Source organism: Cygnus atratus, chromosome 3 (genome assembly GCF_013377495.2).
Source record: "Cygnus atratus isolate AKBS03 ecotype Queensland, Australia chromosome 3, CAtr_DNAZoo_HiC_assembly, whole genome shotgun sequence".
In the NCBI taxonomy this organism is placed as follows: domain Eukaryota; kingdom Metazoa; phylum Chordata; class Aves; order Anseriformes; family Anatidae; genus Cygnus; species Cygnus atratus.
The window spans coordinates 64,181,202-64,204,570 of NC_066364.1; the positions used below are offsets into that span (position 1 = coordinate 64,181,202).

Below are 23,369 nucleotides of genomic sequence, written 5' to 3' on the forward strand. Positions count from 1 at the left end.
TTAAAAAGAGGAAATGAAGAGTATGAGTTCCTCACCATATCTTTCCATCACTTCCCTGGGAAAACTTCCCTGCAATCTGCTAATCAGAGGAGGTGAGAGCAAGGAGATGGCTCAGTGATGCTGCTGTTGAGAGGGGTGTAATTTCTTCTGTTGCTGTTGAACATAGGTCTACAGGGTAGACGAAGTAATTTTTGCACGGTGAAATGCCAGGAGCTTCAAATCCTTGTAAAATATTTAGGGATAAAACCACGTGGAACTTGTTAATACAAGACCTGTGTTCACATGAATTGTATCTGGGTGTTGTATGTAGAATGGCACAGGTGCCTCTCTCTGTTTTTATCTGGCAATGCAGTACACTGTCTTGACTGACCCTCAAAAATCTGACCCTCAAACCTCCAGACCTGCTGCTGAAAACAAGCCTGTTTAGAGTGTGCCTTATTTTTCCAAACTAGCTGTGAAGTGTGGGTTGTGTTGCATGTTACAGCAGTCAAATGAGCTATTTGCTTGCTGAGGGATGCGAGCATGCTGGAAGATCATGTATTTGAGGCACCGGTGGTAAGGAAGAGTACTGTCTGCATTTCAACCCTTTCTGCTTTAACAGGAAAAAGTCATGGGTAACCCTGAAATTAATAATAGTAGTAATAGTAATAATAAAGCTCAGAAACAGGCTTTCAAATGAAGTTGCTCATAGAAATGTTTGGTAAAGTGATTACTATGGGCGCAAAACAAATGACCAATGAAAAGCCCCCAAAAGATGTCCAAAGGGCGTCTTAGACTTTCTGTCTTCCTCTGGGTGTGGAGAATGTACTGAGCAGTGTTTTCCTAGAACCAGGGTTTGGCCCTGGAACGCTGGATTTGTTTGTTAAACGAGCAGCAGAGTGGGACAGAAACCCACTCACTTCATCCCCATAACTCTGACAGTAATAAGAATGCTAGTTTTGTTTGACCGTTCACGTTCAGGGCAGCTTATATTGCTCACCCCAGTCACTGCTGGAGCCATGCACAGTTCTTTTGGGGTGCTTAAGCAGGTACATCTTTCTGTTGCTACCACACAATATCTCAGATATGCGGTTTGCAGATTATAATGTTTAACTTTTAAATCAGTGCAAAATGCGTCAATAATTTATAAGCATTTTGATAACAGTCTGCATGCCCTTTTCTCTCTTAATTAAAATCAGGTGCCTGCCTTATCTTTCAACATAATAGATTTCTGTTTTTTCTCTTGTGCTTTTTTTTTCCAGTGAACATAGGCAGATGATAAGATCAAACTGTGACTGATACAGGATTATGATTAACAATAAGTATATTCAAATAGCGTCTTTTATCAAGAAAGGAGAACATTTCACTGGGAAAAAAATTATATATTGGGGGTGTTGCTCATGTTAAAGAAAGTTTAGTATGTTAGCTCCCTGCTACAGGTTACGTATTCTAAAGCACCCCGTCTGCAAGTCATCTTAGAAGTGATCACTACAAAAAAGCCTTAGGATGCAAGTATTGTTTCAAAGACATAGTAGCTTAATATGCAATTATTGTCTGTCTTTATGCATTTAAGAGAACTGTAGTTCACCTTATGATTACAATAAAGTGCAGTGTTTTGTATCCTTGGACACGCTTGTTAACATTCATTAGCACTTACTCAGATAAGAATTAATATGTATATATGATAAAAGTGTATTTGTACTATGTTGTACCCACTGTACTAAACTGTGCTGTTAGTATTCACACATGTGGCAAATATGACTTAATCAGACCACAAATATTTTGCAGCATTCCATGGTATCTCATTTATTTGTTTAATTTGCCGCTATAGCAACTGGATTCCATGCTTTTAGATTCTTTTTTTCACAGACCTATGATCTACTTGGTTGAAGCTTGGCAGACAGCATTTCCTTCAATTGAAGACATATGCACTAACTCAGTGACCAGATTTTTACCTATTTATCATTGTTGGAAAGTGGGTTATTTCTCATGGACCCGATACCAGAGGAATCAGCAGACCTGGTGAAGGGAGTTTCAGCCCAAAAGCTTAGATGCTTTTTCCAGCCCTTGAAGTTGGTGAAATAAAAGATATTACTTCTCCCTCCATCACAAGATCATTAGCGCTACAGGAATGCTAATACAAGGAAATATTTTGACATTGTTTTTGTAACAAATTACCACTTTTTAAAAGTAACTTTTCTCTTTGTTAATTGCTGTCTTTTTACACGTCTTTGTATTTGGAAACAGACAGCATTTCTGGGGAAAGCATTTCATATTCAGATGATTAATAAGTTGAAGTAGTGCCACAGCAGTAATGTTTTGTGCACATTGATCTGTAGAAATCAAGGATTTTGGAATGAGCTTGGGAATTACTCTTGCTCATGGTGGCCTATGAGCATTTGACATAACCTGGTTTCTGCCCTGCTGTGCAGTTCAGTCCCCATATTTTTACTTTCCCACACAGAAACAAATAAGTTAAAACTGCATTTTAGTAACTCTTCAAATACAAGAGATTCAAATTCGGGGTGTAGCCTGAGGGGCATTTTTGAGAGATGTGTATGCCACTGCCACTAGTCACACAGGTCTGCAGTAACCCTGTTTATCTTTGGATGTTCACCTAAATCACCACCGTCCAAGCCTGGTGCCCTGCCCGGCACAAAGAGTGGCCTTCCAGAGGTGGCACTTCTCAGAGGGACCGTGAGGGTGGGAAGGTGGCTCTCTTCATCCCTCTGACACCACAGCTCCCTGAGCACGGAAAAGCTCCACCATGGAGAAGCAGCACTGGGCACAGAGGTGTTTCAAGGTGGCAAAAGGCAGGTCAGTGGCCAGTGTGTCCTCTTACACCTTTGTTGCAATATTAACTGGTGTCCTTTAACTCTGCGTAGCTTGCTTTCTCTTCAAAACAAGTAACTCTGTGTATTTGAGGTGCTGTTTAAACTCTGTTTTTAAATTTCAGTTTCATTCCTGGTTCTGCCACTATTTTACTGAATAATGACAGAAATTGCGTAATGTTCGATCGAAAACAAGCTTTTATGTGTCTTAATTAGTTAACATCTGCATTTTGTGGGGCTCTGTAATGACAGTTAACAAGACAGTGGTGGCTGTTACAGGATTTATATCACCATGCCTGATTCTGGTTATGAGGTGTCCCAAGCAGGGCAGCTGCAGCCCCAGACCAGAATACCACTGTGCTCACAGATATTTCCCTTTCATGTGCCTTAGCATCCAGTTCATTCAGTTGCAATGAAGAAGAGAATGGCCTTTTTACAAATTACTTTGAGGTTCATGGGTGCAGACACAGCTAAGAGCTAGAAGCTGGTATTGCTGTCCATTCTTCTGTAGAACAGAAGTGACCTCCACTCCAAATAATAACATAACCTAAGGTTGTACACTAAATTTCAGGCTACTAGTATCTCATAAAACACTGTAGGCTGATGTGATGCGTAGTATAGAAAGTTCAAATAAGCCTGGAAAGGAAATTCTTCCTTATCAAAAATGGCTCTAATATTCAAATCACATCCTTAAGTTTTTTTCCCACAGGAAGAAATTTTATTTGCATCTTGGGGCTTTTAGGTTTTTATTCTGTTATTTTGAGTTTTACCAGCTTTCTATAAAGCCTATATGCAGGGTTCCAAACTGCTGAGTCACTACTATGCACATTTTTGTGGCTTCTTTTGCAAATACAATATGTAATGTAGAAAATTTTCATGAACTATTTATGGGAAAGATTAAATATGTATGTTGGTCTACTGAACTTTGTATTTTAAGGCACTTTTTAAAATGAAATGGGAAATGATATCATATTCTAAAAAGGAAACATCCATTCAAATGTGTTTTTACTAGTACACAGATTTACTGATGTTCCCATTAACAAACAAATGTGCGTTGGCTGCAAGTTGTTTAAAAATACAGCTGCAAATCATTTTGAAAGGTGAATATATGTATTCTTAGATCAGAGACATAAGGGGGATGTCATTTTGGTCTTTGCTCGTGAAACAGAGGAATGAAAGATGAAAAATCAGAGGGAATTAGGAGAAAGAAACGCATGTGTCAGAAGCTAGGAGAAAAAATGATGGTCTTAGAGGCTGTTAAGAGGAAAAGACAGAAAAGCGAGCAAAGTAGAGGAAACCAAATATTGAAATAAAGAGGTGTTAATAGTAGTCAGCTGGAGAGAGACATAGAACGTGGAGGTGATAATTGTGTGTACTGTACATCACTGAGGAAAAGCTTGAAAGAGAAGCTTCAAGTACCCAGCATACATTGAAAATGCGACCCTCCATTCATTCTAGACCAACATGCAGAAATTCGGCTTCGTTTGGTTTCCTGTGACCACTATGCAGGATCATTGTTGGCAGAGCGATTTTGTCTGACTTTTTTGTGCATACAGAAACAAAAGAAGTGCTTTGTACTCTCACTGCTCCTCTGTCCCCTATCCCTGGGGCTCTTCAGATCTCCCAGTCACTTGCCCAAGCACTCTGCTGCTGAGCCTCCCATAGTCGTGTTCTCTATGTCATCAGTTTGCTAGGATCGTAGCATGTTAGTATGGTAGGTTGGCTATTAGTGTAATAACAACGACAGTACCCTTTTAAAGAACATCTCGAGTAACTTTAAGCTGGGCACTTGATACAGATGAATGTTTTTTTCCTCAAACCTCTTGCAGTGTAAATGAACAAAACAGGTAAAGACTGGGAGAAATGAGTTATATTACAGAGGAGAACCTGAAACACAGAATTTGTGGTTTGCCTGAGGTTACCGAAGTTTGTTAGAGATCGAACTGCGAAGTGAATCTGGATTTACTTTGTTACCCAGAGCTTTTACTAAGAACTGATCCTTTCTCTCCGAACTGGGCAAGAAAGACAGATTCATAGGGAGTGAAAGAGCACTCACTTGGGTTTCAAACTCTCGCTCTATTGGAAGGAAGAAGTGACTCGATCTTTGAACAGAGAGATGTTGCTCTAAGTTCTCCTTCACTTAGTTACAACAGGCGTTTCATTATTTGCAGTTTGTTTATATTACTGGAAGTACAGGTTCATCTCACTAGCTGCTTTTGGGTTTTTGTTTTCTTTTAGTATAGCAACCACCATCAACTTGTTCCAAATAATTTTTTGGGCGTACCTTTTTATCAGACGAAAGATCCCTTAGTTTTCCATTCGTCCTCTGATGACTGATGATTTGAGAAGAAAGACTGACACGTAAACAAAAGGATAACTTAAGAAGGATGAACTTGGAAATTCAAAAAAATGTCAAAGCAGAAAAGGCCCCTCTCATCTCCCCTGTCATTTGGACTTGATTTTTCTGTTGTTGTCCAGACGGATGTTACCATTGGTAAAACAACCAAGAAAATTTGAGAGTTCTGCTTGGAAATTTCTTTAAGATCTTCCAAAAGTCTCTTTTATTGAGACAAAGATATTTAAAAAGCCTTTATGGAACTGCAGGTGCAGGTACGTGGCAAGAGGGACAGAAGTAAAAATATCCTTAAGACAGAAAAGGTAACTTGTGCAAAAGTGTATCACTGACTACTGGCTATGAAGGGTTGTATTTTGATTATTTCAAATGAGAAGTGTTTACTAGACAAAAAAAAATGCACTAAAATGGGCAGTGACATGATGTAGAGGCCTGCATTCACTTCGGGAAGTACCTTTCTTCAGGCAAGGATTCAGTGTTTACTAGCCCTGTCTCGAATCTGAACTCTACAGCTTAACTGGCAACAATACAAATATTCACAGCTGTATAAAAAATGTTATTTAGTTCACAACAGTAGCCATGGTTACCTGCATATTTTCATTGCCTTATTCGTGTGCAATTCATTTTTTTTTCTGGAAATACCATTACCATGTAATATAATACTGTACAGCCTCTTGGTAAGTGGTAAGCCTCTTTACAGTGTAAAGAAGAACATTTTGCAGTGAACCTGAAAGCAAAGTATATCAAATTGGCTTGTACATGGAACATCCCACCTATACCTTGTCAGGCAGAGAAAGGCGAGTCTGAACACTCAAATGGCATTGTGACTGCAATTTCAAAATATAAATAGCAATATGTAAAATTGCTAGCGTTTAAAAGTCTCTGACAATGTTTCTACCACACAGCATTTAAATAGAGCTAGTCCCTGCTTAGTCCCCTGACAGATGACACAGATGAGGCCATTACTGTCAGTGCAAGTGACAGCAGCAAATTATTCTCCTTGACTCTTGCAGGAAATGCGGGCCCCAGAAACCCCATAGCATCAGAAGGTTAGGAAGGTGGTGGGACTTCACTCCTCTCTGCTTCTAGGCCATGCTCTCGCACTGTGTGCAACGCAGATGTGATGTACATGAGAATCTCGTGTTTCTGTTATGTTTGTGGGAAACAACCTCTTTAGCATCACTGCAGCAGAATTTCCAACCATATTCTAACCTTTACTAAGAAGAGAAAGTAGTACTTAATCTTTACAGAGAACTCAGGTCACTTTGCAAGCAAATTAATTAAACTTTACAAGAGTATTGCAGACAGTTTACCTAGGCTTTTTTTTCTTTCCTTTCTTTTTTTTTTTTTAATATATTGAGGTGTGACATCGATTCTGAAGGAATAAATCACATATATCAGTTTAAAACAACAACATCAGCAAAAGGAATGAAGGGTATTTGCTTCTTTAATCTGGCTAATTTATCTGAATGCTTTCGTTATAAGGTTCCTTACTGCTGTTATAAAGAAAACTTACTATGTATATAAACTGTATTTTAAGGTCAGATTCCTTGGCATTTTCATATAAGCAGTGAAATCTAGGAATTTTATAGGTTATTGCGTAGAGATTGAACCAAAGAAAAGTAATGTAGTTTTCTAAAACGTTGTTGAAAAATTACCCGTGTAACCTTGTGAAACCTTGTTGAAAGCACGATAGAGTTTTAATATACTATCCAGACCTGTTTTGAGTGCGTCTCCCAAGGCAAGAAGGAAGATGGCATTAAGATGAAAATTTCTACAGCGAAGCCGGCTGTTACCACAGTCTGGCTTCTGTTACTGCTGTAGCGCTGCCAGCTTGGGGCTATTTATAGCTATCAGCCTCAATCTATCCGTGCCTGTAGATCTCCTGCTCCCCTCAGAAGCGGTGGTGGTGTTTCTGAAGAAGTTAGTCCACCATTTCAATCTTTTTTATTCTTTCAGAGGCCAATGTCTTCAGCTGTCCTTATTACCAGTTAGGAGGAATTTGGCAGGCACACCCTCCCTGCCCGAGCTCTTGCATCGGTGGCTTGCATTGACCTAGGGGCTGGAAGGCTCAGTGGCACCGCTTTCAAAATCTTCAAAGATAATTTCTCATACTGCAGGAATCTCTCCGCTATCTTACGATTTTCACATTTCTTCTTCTTAAGTGGGAATAGTATCTAAAACTCTTAAAGTGATACTCTGTTCCATAATCTCAAAGCTTATGGTCTGTCAAAAAAAAAAAAAAAAAAGGTCTTACTTTTTGGGATATAACAGGATGACCTTTGCTTTTCTTCTGACTGCAACAAAGGGTTTTGGTGCTGTGCATGATTTGTAGTAGAAATAAAATCTGTTCTCTTTCATTTTCCCGAGTATGTGGTGATGAGGGCTGAGCAATAAACCTTTTCTCCAGAAGCCAGTGCTTGCCTGGGGCAGGAGCCGTTTATGTTTGCTGCACCACGTTACAGCTGGAGCCTGGTGTGTTCGGCAGCCTTCTCTGAGCAGTTCATGCCTCTATACACCCATGCATAAATTAGATGTAAGCCATCCAAGCACAGCCTTTGTGCATCCTGCACTCCATCACCTTTCTCCACGACGTAAATCCCCAAATGAAATACCCTCCCTAGCACAGTCGCAGTGGGAGCACACTCCCCTGCCACAGCAGCAGCAGCAGAAAGCCTCAGGCTGCAGCCCAGGGTGCGTTGGGTTGTCAGCCCCTCACACAGCAACAAATGTTGTAGCAGCGTGGGCAGCAGAAAGGCTTGGGAAGAGGGCCCGGAAGAGTAGTAAATTGTGCTATCCAAGACGTGGGTAATTTTTCCTCCATGCTAGCAGCTTAAAACCATTTTCCCAGCTCCACTCTGCATTCCCCCTTGCTGTATTTATCTGGATTCTTCTTTCATGCAGTTGCAAAAAATGCACATATATATATGTGCACTTTTTTTGCTCCTGTAGTATTTTGTTCCTTGAAGATTTGAAGCAATGTGTTCCATTTCTGCTACTATAATTCTTCCCATGGCAGCAAATCATGACTTTGCACAAAGAGGGGTTGCTCTGAGCTGTTGGTAGCCATGGGGCAGTCACAGCCTCACAGGATCAAGTTTGAGTTTTAGCTGAGACTTCTGCTGCTCACAGGTACTTGGGCTCTCCTAAGCAGAAGAGATGTCACGGTTAAATTATTTTCAGCTTTTGACCTTTTCAGTTCTGAACTTCCAACCGCTAAAACATGAGGCTCCCCTACTATTTATTTCATAGAACCCGTCGAGGTGAAATGTCAATTTGAAGAGGAAGGGAGAATAAAGTCGCTCCTACAGCATTATTTTGGTATCCAGTGTCCAGTTAATAAAAATAAATCAATTTTACTAGAATTTGTTGGAGTGTTTTTGCTGCTAAAACTCGGACCACATGGGAAACAGTTAACAGTCTCCAGATGTGAAAAGGAAAGGACCATCAGCAGCACAGAGAAATTTTATTTTCAGTGAGCAGGGCTACTGCAGCTGTGATTCACAGCGATGCAAAGAGAAGGCAGCTGTTCTGAGAGCATGTGAGAGTCAAAAATCTCATTCCTTTTGCTGCATTCATAGCAGGGCATCTACCAAACCTGAGCCTGGCTGTCTAGCACACCCCTCGAGCCCAGGACCTGTTGTTAGTGCTTGGGGAAGCACCGCCTGGGGTGGTACTTATGTTCGCTGTGTGCTGAGTGAAGCCTTGGGGGACTGAAACGAACCCAGAATATCTTCCTTTTTTTTTTTTCCTTTGCAAGTCTATCCACAGCAGAGCCGTGGATGGCATTTGGCACTGTCTCACTTTTCACTTCTTTATCGAAGCCTGGCCACAGAGAGGCTGCGTAAGGAAACCAGATGCTGGGATGAGGAGTGGGTTGGAATCTTTCTTCTCGCCAGATACTGAGTGACTAAGTACATTTCTTTCATCATAACCTTTTCCACCTTGCTGATTGAGAAACTGGATAATGATGATACATAGATACTTTCTCAGAAATTTTTATGGACGTGTTGACTAGTTAGGAGCATATGTGTGGCCAAATGAGACGTCCTGCTTTTTAAAGGCCGTTGTGTAGTTGCATTGGTCCCTACACAGGTTCAAGGCAATGAATGGGCATAAAAATATGTCCACCGCCAAACAGCCTGAGGTGCAGCACAGAAAGTTGAACTTAGAACATATTATTATAGACATGTTGTCAGGGAGTATTCCTGTTGCATGATGTTCTGAAAACATCTCTGTTTGCCTCAAGGGAATGCCCGGCTGCCCTTCTTATGAAGGGAAAAAAAAAAACAACAACTTGTGGTAAAGGCAAATGGAGAGTTTCCAATGTCTAATATCCATCCTGTTTTTGTTCCTAGCACAGCAACTGGGGTGGTGTTTTCTTGAGAATCATACTGGTGCACAATAGAGATGGAAGAAGGAGAATTTTCAACTTTTAAAGGCTTATGGTTACAGAAAAACCTAACTTTGTTCGCTATCATCCTAGATGTCCCTTTTCTGCCATTAATAGGCCTTTTTCAAATGTTTAACATGTTTTATAGTGTATCTGCAGTAGCTGAAGTACTGCTTAACACCCCTCACTCCCAGTGCCTCTTTCCAAATACTCTGCTCATTCAACTGGGTATTATTCTTTCAAGGAACTGTCCACCCACATAGCTACACAGGATGCTTTCAGGAGCTATCCTGTGGAGAAAGTCGTATGTGCTAGTACTGCTCATGCACCAGTCCTTCTCATTGAGTATTTCTTTACGTAGTCTCAGTGTGAAACATGTGGATAAACCCTGAGCATCCTGTATTGGTGCCAGTATTTTTGGGCTCTTTACCAGGTGTCAGTGGTCTGGAAGGTAAGCCTGCAAGCATTAACATATGAATGGTCAGGATTAGAAAGAGCAGAAGCTCAGAAAAATGCAAATTTTGAAGTTTTGCCTTTGTAGTTTAATACTTACGGTCTGTTTTAAGCTCTTCTTCACATCATGAAGGATTGGAATACCTTTTTTATTGAATAAAACCTGAGATTATCAACTAATCACGTAAACTGAGGATCTGATGCCTTAAGAAAAAAATCCAAATGTCGTGAAATACATGACAGTGCTGTGAGTGTAGGACGTGTCACCTGCTTTACTACACTGAAGGAAAGGCTTAACTTTCAGTGCCATGTACTTAGTATCAGTGATTTTTTTCAGTTTCATCTTTCACACTTATTACAACTTCAGGACTTCTTATAGAACCGTAGCTACTGCACTTTGAATACAGTTACTGTTTATTAGTCTTTGGAAGAGCTGCAGTATTTCTTTGAATATAGAACCAAATGACGTTAAAACCACATGATGGAGGGTCAGTTGTTCCTAGGAGAGTCTGTGTCTCGCAGTAAATACAGCCTGGTACCAAGGAGTTTTGCTTGACACGTTAGCTTATACTGATTGTTTTCTACATTTGTATTTCTTATTTTTTAATTGAGTTCTGTGTAAACTTCTGGTGCTTCTTCCAAATCTTAAGATATTTTTAAAAGTGCTTTACTACGTTCATTTTTATGGAGAAGTGGTTAATGCTTTCTCCCATATTAATTCCTTCCCAGCTCTTACTGTTTTGGGCAGGCTCATGCCAAGTGGAGTGGATGTCTGAATTTCACTTTTGGTTTGCAGTGTTACTTGAATAACTTCTTAACATCATGAATTCTGTCCTGTGGCATAAGGTCTTTTGGAAAACAGTCTTCCCTTAGGACCATGTTCTGTCTTCTTTGCTTAAGCTGTGCTGTTCTAGTTTGGTGCAGAGCTCTGTGCTGAGAAACTGAGGTTTTCAATGTGTTGCTTACTCTGTTTTCAGTAAAAGTAGGCCGGGTGGTGACAATGATGTTAGCATCTATTAACATTGTTTGGCCTTCTTTGCCTGTCCAACACACATTCTTATCATCTTGTTCATTATTTTATTCTTCAGATGCCTAGCACAGAAAAGTGTGCAACCACATCGCCCCTTTTGCAGTCAGAATTGCTTTAGTTTGGTTCATGCTGAGAAAACAAGAGAGGTCACAGAGGAGGTGCTGAGAGTTTGACAGAGGGGGAATGCAGGTGGTCCTTTTGGAGCAGTTAAGCTCCAGCCATGACCAGTAAGCACGTTTTGAGCCCCCATTCTTGCTCAGGAAAAAGTTAATTTGTAATATAATTTGCCTCGGAGTAGCACACGCAGCAAGAAGACTTTGTGCCCACCTACCCCACACTGTGGACGGCTGTTTGCCAGCACCACGTAGGAGAGCACCTGTGCCAACAAACGGATTTGGTTCTGCAAGCAGCGCAGCCTGGTCAGGACACGCTGGACCCCAGGGGACAGGCTGGTCCCTCTGCCAGGCTCTTTCGGTGGGATGGAGGGGAGGGTGCTGCCGCGGGCTGCGCAGCCGGCATGGTGAGTGCCATCTCCGAAATCTCTGCACCGCGTTCCAGGCCGTGGCACAGACATGCCTTTTGTCTCCTTATCTGCGAAAATGCGCGAGGGCGGCTGGCTTGCTGGGTTGGGGTAGGTGTGTCTGTATGGTATTTTGCAGACATGCAACTCTATTCTGTGTTCAGAGCTGGCCGGACATCAGCCAGCTGCAAGCCAGGAGCAAGTTTATTAGGTTGGATTCTGCACTGTGCTAACCACAGCTACACAGCTCCAGGTTCCTTGCTGGCTTGGATTCATCCAGACTCAGAAACAGAGTGAGTTCTCACCTACCAACTAAATACCACGCAGACAAACCCAGACATTCATGGCATTTAAGGGCAGAAAAAATATTAGATCACTTTGTCTGACCTCCCATTTAACACAGGCGCGTTTAACATTTCACTTGTACCTGTAGTGAGCCCAGTAACTTTAGTTTCTCTGAAGTTTATCTTTCAGAAAAGCCTTTGGTCATGAACTGAAGAGATAAACAATCTTCTGTTCCTTAGCAGCTTGCTCCTGTCATTACTCATTTTCACTGCTAATTCTTTTCCAAATTTCTAACTTGTCTGACTTCAGCTTGTTGTGCTTTCCAATAAAATATTGGAAATAAGAAAATAGAATATTGGAAATAAGAAATAAGAGCCCTTTATTTGTTGTTTTGTATCACTGTTTTCTGTGCAGGGCGAGATTCTGTGATTACCTTCTTTGGATAAACTGATCAGCCTAAGACCCTTTAGAGTCTTGCAGGAGATCTTCTGCAGTCTCCCAGTAGTACTGGTGGATCTTCTTGCCCCTGCTCCAATACCCTCTTTTAATAAGGGGCACCTGAGCTGTCAGCAGATGCACGGGTTCAGCATCCCCTCATAGATCATTTTGATCGTCCCTAGCACATCAGCACGCATACAATGTGAGATGGTCACCATCTGCCTTTCATGGAGCACAGTGCTGTTTATTTTAGGAGGAAAGCCTGACAGAGAAAATAGGTTGTATACAATAAATAGTTTACACACAGTTGACCTAGCTGACTAGGTGTAACGCTTCAACCACTTCTGGTGCTATTAGAGACAGATGTGAACTCGTTACTTGTCAGTGCTGCTGAATTTAAGGCTATGGCTTCCTGGCCTTGGACTCATTTTAAAGCCCTCCCGATCCTTTTTCTTTTTGCATTCGAAAAAGCTTTTCCCCAGGAAGGACAGCAAATTCTGCAGCTCAGTTTACCTGAATGGGAGTTTGCATTATTGTTTCTCTTTTTATTTCATAGCCCCAAATAAGCCAGAAGATACAACAGTCTCTGTTTCTCCTTTTTGGATAGTATGATAGAGCTTAGCAAAGGTACATTGTATATGCTCATAAATCCAGCACAGATAGCCCTGCCGTAGCATCTATCTTTCCAGGGTCTCACACATGACAGACCCAAACGCACTGCTGCTATATGGACGTACAGTAGCCTGCATAGTCATTATTCACCTCTTTTTAATATATCCAGAGGGATGACATTCAATAAGCCAGTCGCAGTAAACTGATTACCAGCTGTGAACTGGAATTTTGGCTAGAGTTTGTTTATTGAATCTGGGATCGGAGAGGAAAGGTTGGGAGGTCATTTCAGAAGCCACCCGGCATCACAGACTGGTTGAGGCCAGAGCGACCTGTGGAGGTCGTCTGGTCCAGCCCCTCACCGAAGCAGGGCCACCTAGAGCTGGTGAAGCAGCCCAAAATGTTGCTTGAATTGAAACAGTGACTTAGCTGCCTTGGCTTTTCAGGGGCCGGTGTGAGAGAGCCCAGCTATAAAGGTGGCTGGGGAAGCAGGCAAACCTTCCGCCTGCATTATGGCCTGTAGTTAAGTTAAACCTGATCACGCTGGGCTCAGCGACACCACATACTTAACAGGAATAGCTTCCTTCAGCTGCAGAACAAAATCCTGTAACCTGTGCGCTGCAGGAGGCCAAACGGCAGCCAGCAGGGCCTCTCCCAGCGCCAGGTCAGTCAGGCTGCCGGTCTGGTTACACGTTCAGGGCTCTCCACCTACGTGTCTGTGTGATGCCTCTGACGGTGCTGCTGGGGTGTCTGGGTCTCCTCATCCCGCCTGGGGATGTACCTGGATCTGGAGTGCAGCTACGCCATTGTATTTGGATGAAGGGGTGGGTGGGTGGCTGAGGGCATTCATTAACCCAATTAATTTCCTCATTGACTCTGCTTTAACCTTTGAATCCGTTACCATTGCGTGTGCTTTTCCTGCGTGTTACAGGCCAATCCTCCCTGCAGGCCTTGCCTATCAAGTTTTTTCAAGACAACACAGCTTCGCTCTGAAGAAAGTTGTTTCCCCAGTGGCAAAGTCTAAACAAACAAGCAACTAAAACCACTTCTAATAAGGTTTGTTTTGTTTGTTTTGTTTTGTTTAAAGGCCTGCTCACAGGTTTTAATGCTACCCCAGGTGTTGCAGTGGTTAAGTTACTGGCTTCGACAGGGACGGTCCAACATGGGGATCTGTGTCCCTGCTCTCCGGAGAGACCAGCATCAGCTCTCGTTTCTTTCAGACTTCGCTCAGTTATTAGAAAGGAGACTGCTCCTTTCTTGCACTCCTTCCAAATATGCCTTTCTATGGAGGTCTGCAAATCCCAGCAGATCCCAGGATTACATTTTCCAGGATTCCTTCTCGATGAGGTCGGGCGGAGCCGTGCCCTGCCCTCCCCGCGGTCCCGCTCCCAGGCTCTGCGCACTCAGCAGCCTGGGCTCCTGCCCAAGCCGCCGCCTGCCACCCCGCGCTGCTTCCTCTCTCCTTCGTCCCACGGGTCTGCTGCAGTGAAGACAACCTATGGAAAGGGATTTTCTGGCCTCCGATACATCCCTGTTCTGTCTCAAAATGCCAGCATACACTTGCACAGCCTACTCACTGGGATAAGGAAGACCGACTCTCTGCTTCCCTCTAGAAGGAGGATCAGAAATGCCAGAGGTTTCTATCTTATTTTCGGCAATGCAGTCAGGGAGGATGGAGCTGGAATATGATGAGTTTTCATAGCTTTTTTTTTTTTTCTGTTTTCCTCTTAACCAAAAATTTCCTGGTTAGTTAAAATCTCACCAGAAGCACCAAAACTGGAATGCTATTTGCATGCATTTCTTTGTGTTGCTTTTGAATTGCAGTATGAACTGTGGCCTGACAGATGTTTGTTACTTCTATACATTCATGTTTTGTTTTGTTTTGTTTTTTTTAATATTATTTGAAAGTTTCTGGTCTGACCTTGTAAACTTCAGGACCTTTCAGAAACAATGAATTCAAGCCTTTCCTTTCCAAAATGTCTGTGTACTCATAGCCATCGGGATTATGTTTAGTTTATGAGTAAATTATATTTGAGAAAACATATCGTAATGCATTTTAAAGAGAAAATTAAATATAGTATATGGTGTCATATGAGCTACTAAATGTCTTCTTTAATAGAACTCGGTGATTCCTGGAAATACGACTGGCAAATGTGTTTGTACATGAGAACGTGGGCCTCTGGCAGACAAGAACATTGGCTATTTGGGCCTCTGCTTCCATATAGCATGAGTCAAGCGAAACTTGGCACTAGCTGTAATGTTTAGTCTTTAAACATTTTTTATAAGCCTCCCTTTCTCTCAGTGAGATTAGATCAGCCAGTGAGATGATATTCTCATCAGCATGGACTTGTGTTTGTTGTTGCAGTGGTGTGTGGAAGATAATTTTGGAAATGATTGTAATTTATACTCTGAAAGGAAAAATTTGATTAAGAATTTGTCAAGTTTGCCTCCATAGACTTGTAGTTCATCACAGTTCTCAAAATGAAGGCTAGAGACTAGCCATACATGTACATTTTTTTAAAAATCCACCCCACTGTTCAGTTCAGTTTGGTTTCTCATCCCTCCCAAATGCAATCTTCTGACATCTTAGATGAAAATGAAAGGTGTTGCCACAGCTCAAATCACAACAATCCTGTCCTTCCAGATTTCTAGGGAGAAGGAGTCCTGACTAGGTGTCTGAATGGAAGGTCAGATGACAATGTGAAAAAGATAATTATAAATTAAATGTGAAGAAATACTTAGTTTACACGTGTTGGAGCTGCAGGCAAGGTGCTGCATGGAGCCTCTGAAAGGTTCAACAATCGTGCCCCAAGGAAGCAATGGAGATGGTAGGCTCTCCTGAAGTCCTCCTGCATCTTTTCTGCGCCATTGGCTAGAAAGACTTGTGCTGTGGTTTATATTGCCAGAATTACAGTGATTTACACAGGCTGCCCACTGGGATGTGTGTGGTGTGAAATTGCAGTTGTGCTGTGAGATAAATCTCTACTTTTGTATACATTATCCTTGAGGATAACCATACAACTGTCCTCATGGAGCTTGTACAAGAAGAATCTTCCCCAGCTGCTTCTAGCTTTTCACTGTTTTATTCCTTTTCCCATGGCATAAAAGAAAAAAAAAAAAAGAAAAAAAAAAAAGAAGTAAGGATGTCTGCTATATTGTCTTCCTTTTGGTGAAGTTAAGACTGCTTCATCAGTTCTCTTGGATCGTTCTTGAAATAAAGTTCTAGTATTTTTTATTATTATTTCCTCAAGAGGGGTGAAATTTGCATTGTTCAAAATGCTAGATATTGCACGTAGTAAGGAAAAGTTACTTACACAAATCCAGTTCTTGCCTCTGAAAAATTTTTAAATTAATACTGTCTTTATACTTACCATGATCTGAACATACTCTACAACCCTGCAAAACATTTTGCTATTTATCATTTGATGTAGTTACTGTTTTGATGTATGCAGTGAAGTCTTACCCCTTTGACATCAGCACAAGTTTGGTCATTTCTTTCAGTGCAGTAAGGAATTATCCAATGGTTTGCTTTTTAAGAAGCACGCTTACAGATTTTAAAATACATATAATGGAACTTTTCAAAGCAAAATTTTAAAATGTTTTTCTCAAGCTGTATTGAATTGCTGTTTGATATTTGCCTGCCTTATTAAGCTGTTTCCTCATCATATGTCATCTTATGTGCTGTCAAGATGCAATGTGAATTTCTTCACAGCAGTAAACAAAATTGCAGAAACTTGCTTTCAGTCACTAGGCTTAAAGAAATAAGTACTGCAGTCTGAATTGCCAGATATCCCAGAAATGATGTGTTTCTTAAAAGCAAGTAACTTAAACATGCACACGCCAAAAAAATGGATGTCTGCGGTGTGTTTTCAGAAACGTGGTGGAACTGGGGGATAGGCATGTGCATGTGCACCGCTGAAGCCAGATGTAGGTAGTGAGTGTACATGCACTGCAAATTCTTCCAGGCCAGATGCCAGATAGAGTAGATTAGAGGACTGTGTCTGTATAGTTAATCCTTTGTTGGCATATACCTAATTTCCTGATTCTGTTATCTGCTATCTCCTTACTTAGTCGCTGACTCTCCCTTCATTCACTTAACCTCAGTCAGGTTTTACGGTTGATAAGAATGTGGAACACACCTCATTGAGACAGACTACTGAGGAAAGCAATACCTTTTATTTTTTTGTTGAAGCAATGACCTTTATTTGGACTGTACTTACTTTTTAAGCATAGTCTTTTCTTGGCTTTATATGCAAGTAAATACACATAAGCAGGCTATAACTTTTAACATACATAAATAACTTCTTAGGACTTCATTCGTTGAGCCAGCAGGAAGATGAAAAGATAAACCATGACTGAGAAAACTTGTGTTTATATACTAATGTAATTTCTATTTTGGGTAACAGACGGAAAGAAAATAATTAGAAACACATGCCTAAATGGCTTGGGAGCTCAGTGGTGTTTCTTATTGATAGCACAAATTTGACACAAAAGGAAAGGACTTTGGCTGTTGAAATGCTGAGAAGATTTGCACCTGCAATCTCACTGAAATATCGTGTGCATACCAGAAAGAGGCAATGACAGTTTATTGTGTCCCTTCTGATTAGGAGAATTTAAATTCTTTACTGATGATGTATGAGCTAATGCAGTTCCTTAAGAGCAACAAATAATTAAAATGTAAGAAACAGTTGCAGCATTGCCACACGTATTGTTATTGATTGTGGCACTGGTAGATTTTTCAGGCGAGTACAGTGTTTGAACAATAGTTCAAACAGCTGGCTATAAGCAATAGTACTTGGGACAGCAGAAGGGCACTAAGGAAGTGGCAGGGGATGAAAGATTTTCTGATGCTGAAGTCAATGGAAATTAGATCCTTACCCATTTTCTCTTCAGGCAAACTGCTTATATTCTGGGATGGACATTGACATTTGCCTGCGAGAGCAGATGATAAAAGCCTTCAGGATTTGGTCGAATGTGTATATAAATAACATTTCTCATTGGACGGTCTTCTAGAATTCCACAAGCTGAGAAAAATGAAATGGTCCCGTGGCCTGGGCCTCCCTAAGTGAGCAAAGTTACACTGATGAAGATATAAACGTGGGTTGAAAATGGGAGCAGACCTTGAAAGGAGGCTGCAGGTTTAATGCTTTGTCCCATCCCTCTTGTGATGTTCACTTATATGAAGAAATTCTAAGCATAAAAGAGCTTCTTTTCCCACCTGCTTCAGCAGTCCTTAAGGAGCAGGCAGAGATCCTTGTGCCATCTCATGCCTTTTTCCCAACATGTAGGAATTAATTGGGTAAGCGTTTTCCTTCCTCTTTTTGGCCTCGTTACATTCATGATACCAGGAGGATTTGGCATTATCCAGAGCCGAAGCACCACGAGGGTGCGTCTTGCAGCCTGTATTGACTTTCTGGGCTCTGGCTGGTCTGCAGTGTAGCTCTCAGAAGTAGCCCAAAAAGTATGAAATGGATTGGCAATATCTGTTCCAAATCTTTTTTGTTGTTGTTTTATCCGTAGTTTTGACTCCTTATGAAATCTGATTAAGAAGCCTTTCTCAAAACAGAGAGCAGCATGTGTCACGAGACACCCCACTAACCACTTTCCTCTAGACTTTCCTCAGAAGTTTTATATTCCTCTAGCAATTTTTTTCTATCTGTAAGGCTCTGGCTGCCGGCAGGCGCTGCCATTTGAGCCACTGCAGGAAAACAGGACAAACCACGCTCCTTGCCTCTGGCTTCTTCAGCTGGTTGTGTCACTTCTGTTTCAGTCCCAATGAATCAGAAAACATTGATGGTGGACGGAAGGAAAAGGAACAGGATGGGGGGAAAAGAGTGTATGAAGCCCCAGTGGGGAGAAGGAGGAGGAGGAGGAAGGGGCTGTAATGTGGCATGGAGGGACACCCAGAGCTCGGGGGATGGCACAGAAGACCCAATGGATGGGGAGGGAAAGGTGGTGGTACGTGGGTGCCCTTGGCCTGAGAGCGTGGCAGGAAGCTCCTGAAATCAGATGGGATGGGAGGATAGCAAATAGAGGATTTCTGGGGCAAGCCAGTACTTAGGGCATGTTTGTCCGGAGAAGAAATAAAAGCTGGTGCTTCTTTTTTGTCTGATGTGATGTCCCTGAGGCTGGAGGGAGAGCTTATGAACGTGCTAAAGAAACAAAACTGAAAATGTTTTTCACAGTGCAAATTGTAAATTTTGTCAAGAATCATTATTCTTACAAACTGAAATCAGTAGATTTTATCAATTCATGCCTCGGTTTGTTGCCTGATAATACAGCAAGACATTTTGGATGTTGTTGCCAATAGCAAAGTATAGCTGCAACAAAAATTAAATCCTTCTGGCCTTCTTGTAGCTTTCCTATATCACCTTCACTCAAGGACTGGTTTTCTTCGCTCTGAGCACACATGAAGGAAGGTCAGTTTGCGATTAGAACAATTAGCCAGGCTTGATTGTAAACGCTATCTAAAAAAAAATCGTGATTGAGGAAGTGTTGCTCTCTGCTAGCAGTATCTCCCGTGTAAAGCCTGTACCTCCAAATAGCATAAAAATACAGAGAGGGAAAAATAAAGGGAGGAAGGGAGGGACAGGGAGGGAGAGAAAGAGAAAAAATGGAAAAGGGGGAAGGAAGGCAAGAAGGGAGGGAGGAATGAAGCAAGGGAGGAAAGAAGGAGGAAGGGAAGAGAAGGGAAGGGAAGGGAAGGGAAGGGAAGGGAAGGGAAGGGAAAAGGGAAAAGGGAAAAGGGAAAAGGGAAAAGGGAAAAGGGAAAAGGGAAGGGAAGGGAAGGGAAGGGAAGGGAAGGGAAGGGAAGGGAAGGGAAGGGAAGGGAAGGGAAGGGAAGGGAAGGGAAGGGAAGGGAAGGGAAGGGAAGGGAAGGGAAGGGAAGGGAAGGGAAGGGAAGGGAAGGGAAGGGAAATGGATGGATGGATGGATGGATGGATGGAAAGAAATAAAACTGCCATCTTTCTGTTACATAGCTGTGGTAGTGACAGAATTTTTCACAGGTATACCTTTTATTGAGGACAGGAACGTCATTTTTTCAAGTTTCTGTTTCCTCACAGTCTAGGCTTTCCTGGTGGTCCTTTCCATCCTTTGCGTGCTTACCAGTGATTTAGGATTTTTGTACCTTGTCATGCCAAATGTAAAATTTATTTTTTTGAGTCCCAATCATAACAGTAAAAGAGAGGCAATATTTCTGACATCTCAAGATACCAAATATTTAATACAGCTGCAAAATTAAACCAGGAAGGACTGTTTTATTGGGAAGGAGGGTGTTTTTTATTTTATTTCTTCATGGATCCAAACAACAGCACTTTGTATATGGATCTATTTCTTTTTTTTTTTTCTCCACAGATTATTACTGTAGAGATTTTAAGTTAGGCATAACATAGTAAGTACAAACAAGTGGTTACCATGACATTGTTATAGATTGACGCCGAGCTGCGCAGTTGCGTTGACTTTTCATTCTCTTTATTCCGTACGTTATAAGCTGCATGTTTTCCAAGCTTAAGCAGTGGAATTCAGTTTTAGTGATGATCACTTCTAATAATTGCCTGGCTGCAGCAGAGATCAAATAATTAGGTTCCTGAAATGAGTCTTTGTTTAGTCTTCATTTGTGCCTTCTCTATAGCTCCACTTTGGCGACAGGAAGTAAGGCAGCCTTTATTTGCATTTTCCTTGCTCATTCCTCCCAAACTGCAAGTGTGGATGTGTCTGTGGCACATGCAGTTAGCTTTCAAAACCTTACGTTGGCCCTGGCCTGTGCAGTATTTTTGCCTCAGCCCACTAAGGTTTCTGTCCCTGGTGCAGCTCTTGGTCAGAGAAGGTGCCACACCACAGGCCAGCTGGGAAGTGAACTTCCTCGTTTGTCACCCAGCCCTTTCTGCTAGCGTTAATGATTTTCTTTTTTCCCAACTGTGCGGAAAAAACATTTTCAGTGCTCTGAAAAGGGTTCATTCAGCCTTTCTGTAATAGTTCAAGTGGTTGGTTTTCTGCTGGCTTCTGAAATACATTACAAATCACAATCTGGAAAAAGCTCTAACGCAGTTCCAAGTCTTGCTGCTGAATTTGGATACATTGCCGGGTCTTACTCTGTAGCTCATCCTTAACAACTGACAAAATATTTACTCGGCGCAGTACAGAAAAGGCGAACTTTCTCCAAAATATTATACAGAGTTGGAGTCAGAACACAGACAATGAAGCAGAAAACTGGACCTGCCCACCAAGCCATTAGTTGAATCATTTTCCAGAATGTCATGAGAAAGCGCTTCATCAAATCGCTGAGCTGCAGAACTGCTTCTTAGGATACAGGAGTGGAGAGGGCAGCCAGGTCCCCGATAATGAGGTCAACATAATGCACATCCTCGGTCTGAAGTGTAGATTTGCACAGGCGGTTTCAGCAGGGAACATTCTCTGCTGTTTATTAAACTGACCCTTCATAAAAAGGCTGTTGCCCTAAACTGATTCCCCATGTTCAAAGTGAACACCAAAATCTTTAGCCTGAGCTGGGTCAGAGTGTCATTTCCTTTTTGGTACTTCTTCAGTGTTTGCCCATGGGGAAAGAATTATTGAGCTATTAGAACCAGACTGTAGTTTTAACGTGTGGCATGGTGTGCTATTCATCTCGGTCTAGAAAACTTGCATTTAGTATTATTTCACTCCTTGTGTTTTTAAGAAATCATGAAGGGAAAAAAATGTAGTAAATTGTCTTCAGCACAGCAAAGTCCATAATGACAAAACTCTAAGCCTAATAATCGTGTTTTTTTTTTTCCTGCTTTTACGTTGTCCTCCTGTGATCCTTTTCAAAAGAACCTCTCAGTAATTATATTCCATTGTCTTTTTAACAACACTATGTTCTCTTTAGACCAAATAGTACAGCATATCTCCAGAAATAAGATCACACATCACTGCATGCTTAAACGTAGAATGCTGCAGTCAGTATTGCTGGCAGACTCCATGTTTTTTGTTTGCCACGTATCATTCTCAGTGTATTTTTTCCTCCCCATAATATATCAGAAATAATGAGGCATAATAATTGAACCCTTCTGAATCTGGGCAAAACTATTTTCATAAGTCAAGAAATTTTTGACAGTCTTAGTTGCAACTGCATTTATATCCATTGATGTCATGTCACTGTTTTTCCCATCTTGTTAAAATTGTAAGAAATATACTGTATGATCTCCCTAAGAAACAGAATGACACAGCTAATATAAGTAGAGAGCTTTGAAGAGAGCAGATACAAGTGAGGATTGTTTTCTTTTCTTTATATTAATAGATTAGACATCTGTCTTTGCTAATATCAGTCATATGAATTGGAGTTTAGGATGACTGCTGCCTAGAAGGCAGTGCGTACTTGCCTGCTGTCATCTTTTGTGAGCCCCTGAGAAAGGAGATTCTTTGATAGGTCCTAACCTGTCCATCAAAGGTGTTTGTAAGGATAGCAATAAAATGCCACGTTCATAGGCAGTTGAAAAAACAACCGTTATACACTACTTTAGAAAACATGTGAAGAGTGGTCACTTTGCATTCATCCTAAGCCTCTGAAGAACAGGCACAGAAGTCCTGCAGATGACTTTCCCTCAGAACTCAAAACATGGAAATCAATTGTGTGGTGGTTTTCAGTCTACTTTTTTTGAGATGTTGTGTAACCTAAGGAAAATAGGGCTTTTCAGGGTTGTTATTTTAAATGATCTATTTATGTTACAGAAAGCATGACAGTCCAAGTTAATTATTGATTCAATTGCTGACAAACTGGAAGCAAGAACAACAACAAGAAAAAAAACAGAGGATAAAATAACCCGTGGAAGGATTTTGTCAGTTAGAAATCCTCCAGGGATACTGCTGAATTGTTATTATTTTATATATCACACAAATGGGAAAAAGCCTTTGCTGTATTTGAATATAATATTTCCTTGGTAAATAAGAACAACATACCCACAAATCAACTAACATTTCCTCAAAAACCCAGTTGAGATGAAATAATGAAATAACTATCCAAACTGCTATTATTCCAGAAACCAAATTATCCATATTCAGGAAGCATGGAATCAGATAAAGCTTAAACATCTGAACCATTCAAGTTAACATCAACCACATTATTACTACGTTTGTTTTGGTGTTCTGTTTTATCAAAGGTTGAAATTTTCAGGGAATTGGATGAAAAGGTTTGCCCACATCTTTTTTTTTTTCTTTATATTAATAGAAGATGTGTGGCCAAGCCTCTGACAGTTCTTTAAAAGTCATGGCAAATACAGTTTTTTTGAAGAAAAATACTTGGAATTTTGCCAGGAAGAAAAAAGTTATTTAAACATTTGGTCACTCTTTTTTTATCCAAGCTTCAAAAATATTTTCTGATGTGATAGAGAAACCCTGGCCAGTTATAGAAACACATGATTTCCTTTCCATTGTTTTTAAAAAACAAAAATGCCCAGAGAAACAACCAAAAACTAACAAGAACAACAAAAAAAAAAGTTGGT

General features: G+C 41.1%; 1 protein-coding gene across 2 annotated transcripts in view; it reads left to right on the forward strand.

Moving 5' to 3' along the window:
* Positions 1-23,369, forward strand: part of AIG1 (androgen induced 1) — a 123,549-nt gene that overhangs the window by 51,507 nt on the left and 48,673 nt on the right. The window contains exon 4 of one of the 2 annotated variants that reach the window (XM_035538866.2): positions 13,979-15,994. The exons of the other annotated variant lie outside the window; for it this stretch is intronic. Within the exon in view, the coding sequence (XP_035394759.1) occupies positions 13,979-14,380 (402 nt within the window). The 3' untranslated portion in view covers positions 14,381-15,994. Of the gene's footprint in view, positions 1-13,978; positions 15,995-23,369 lie in introns of those variants that run through there. 2 annotated transcript variants of the gene reach the window in all.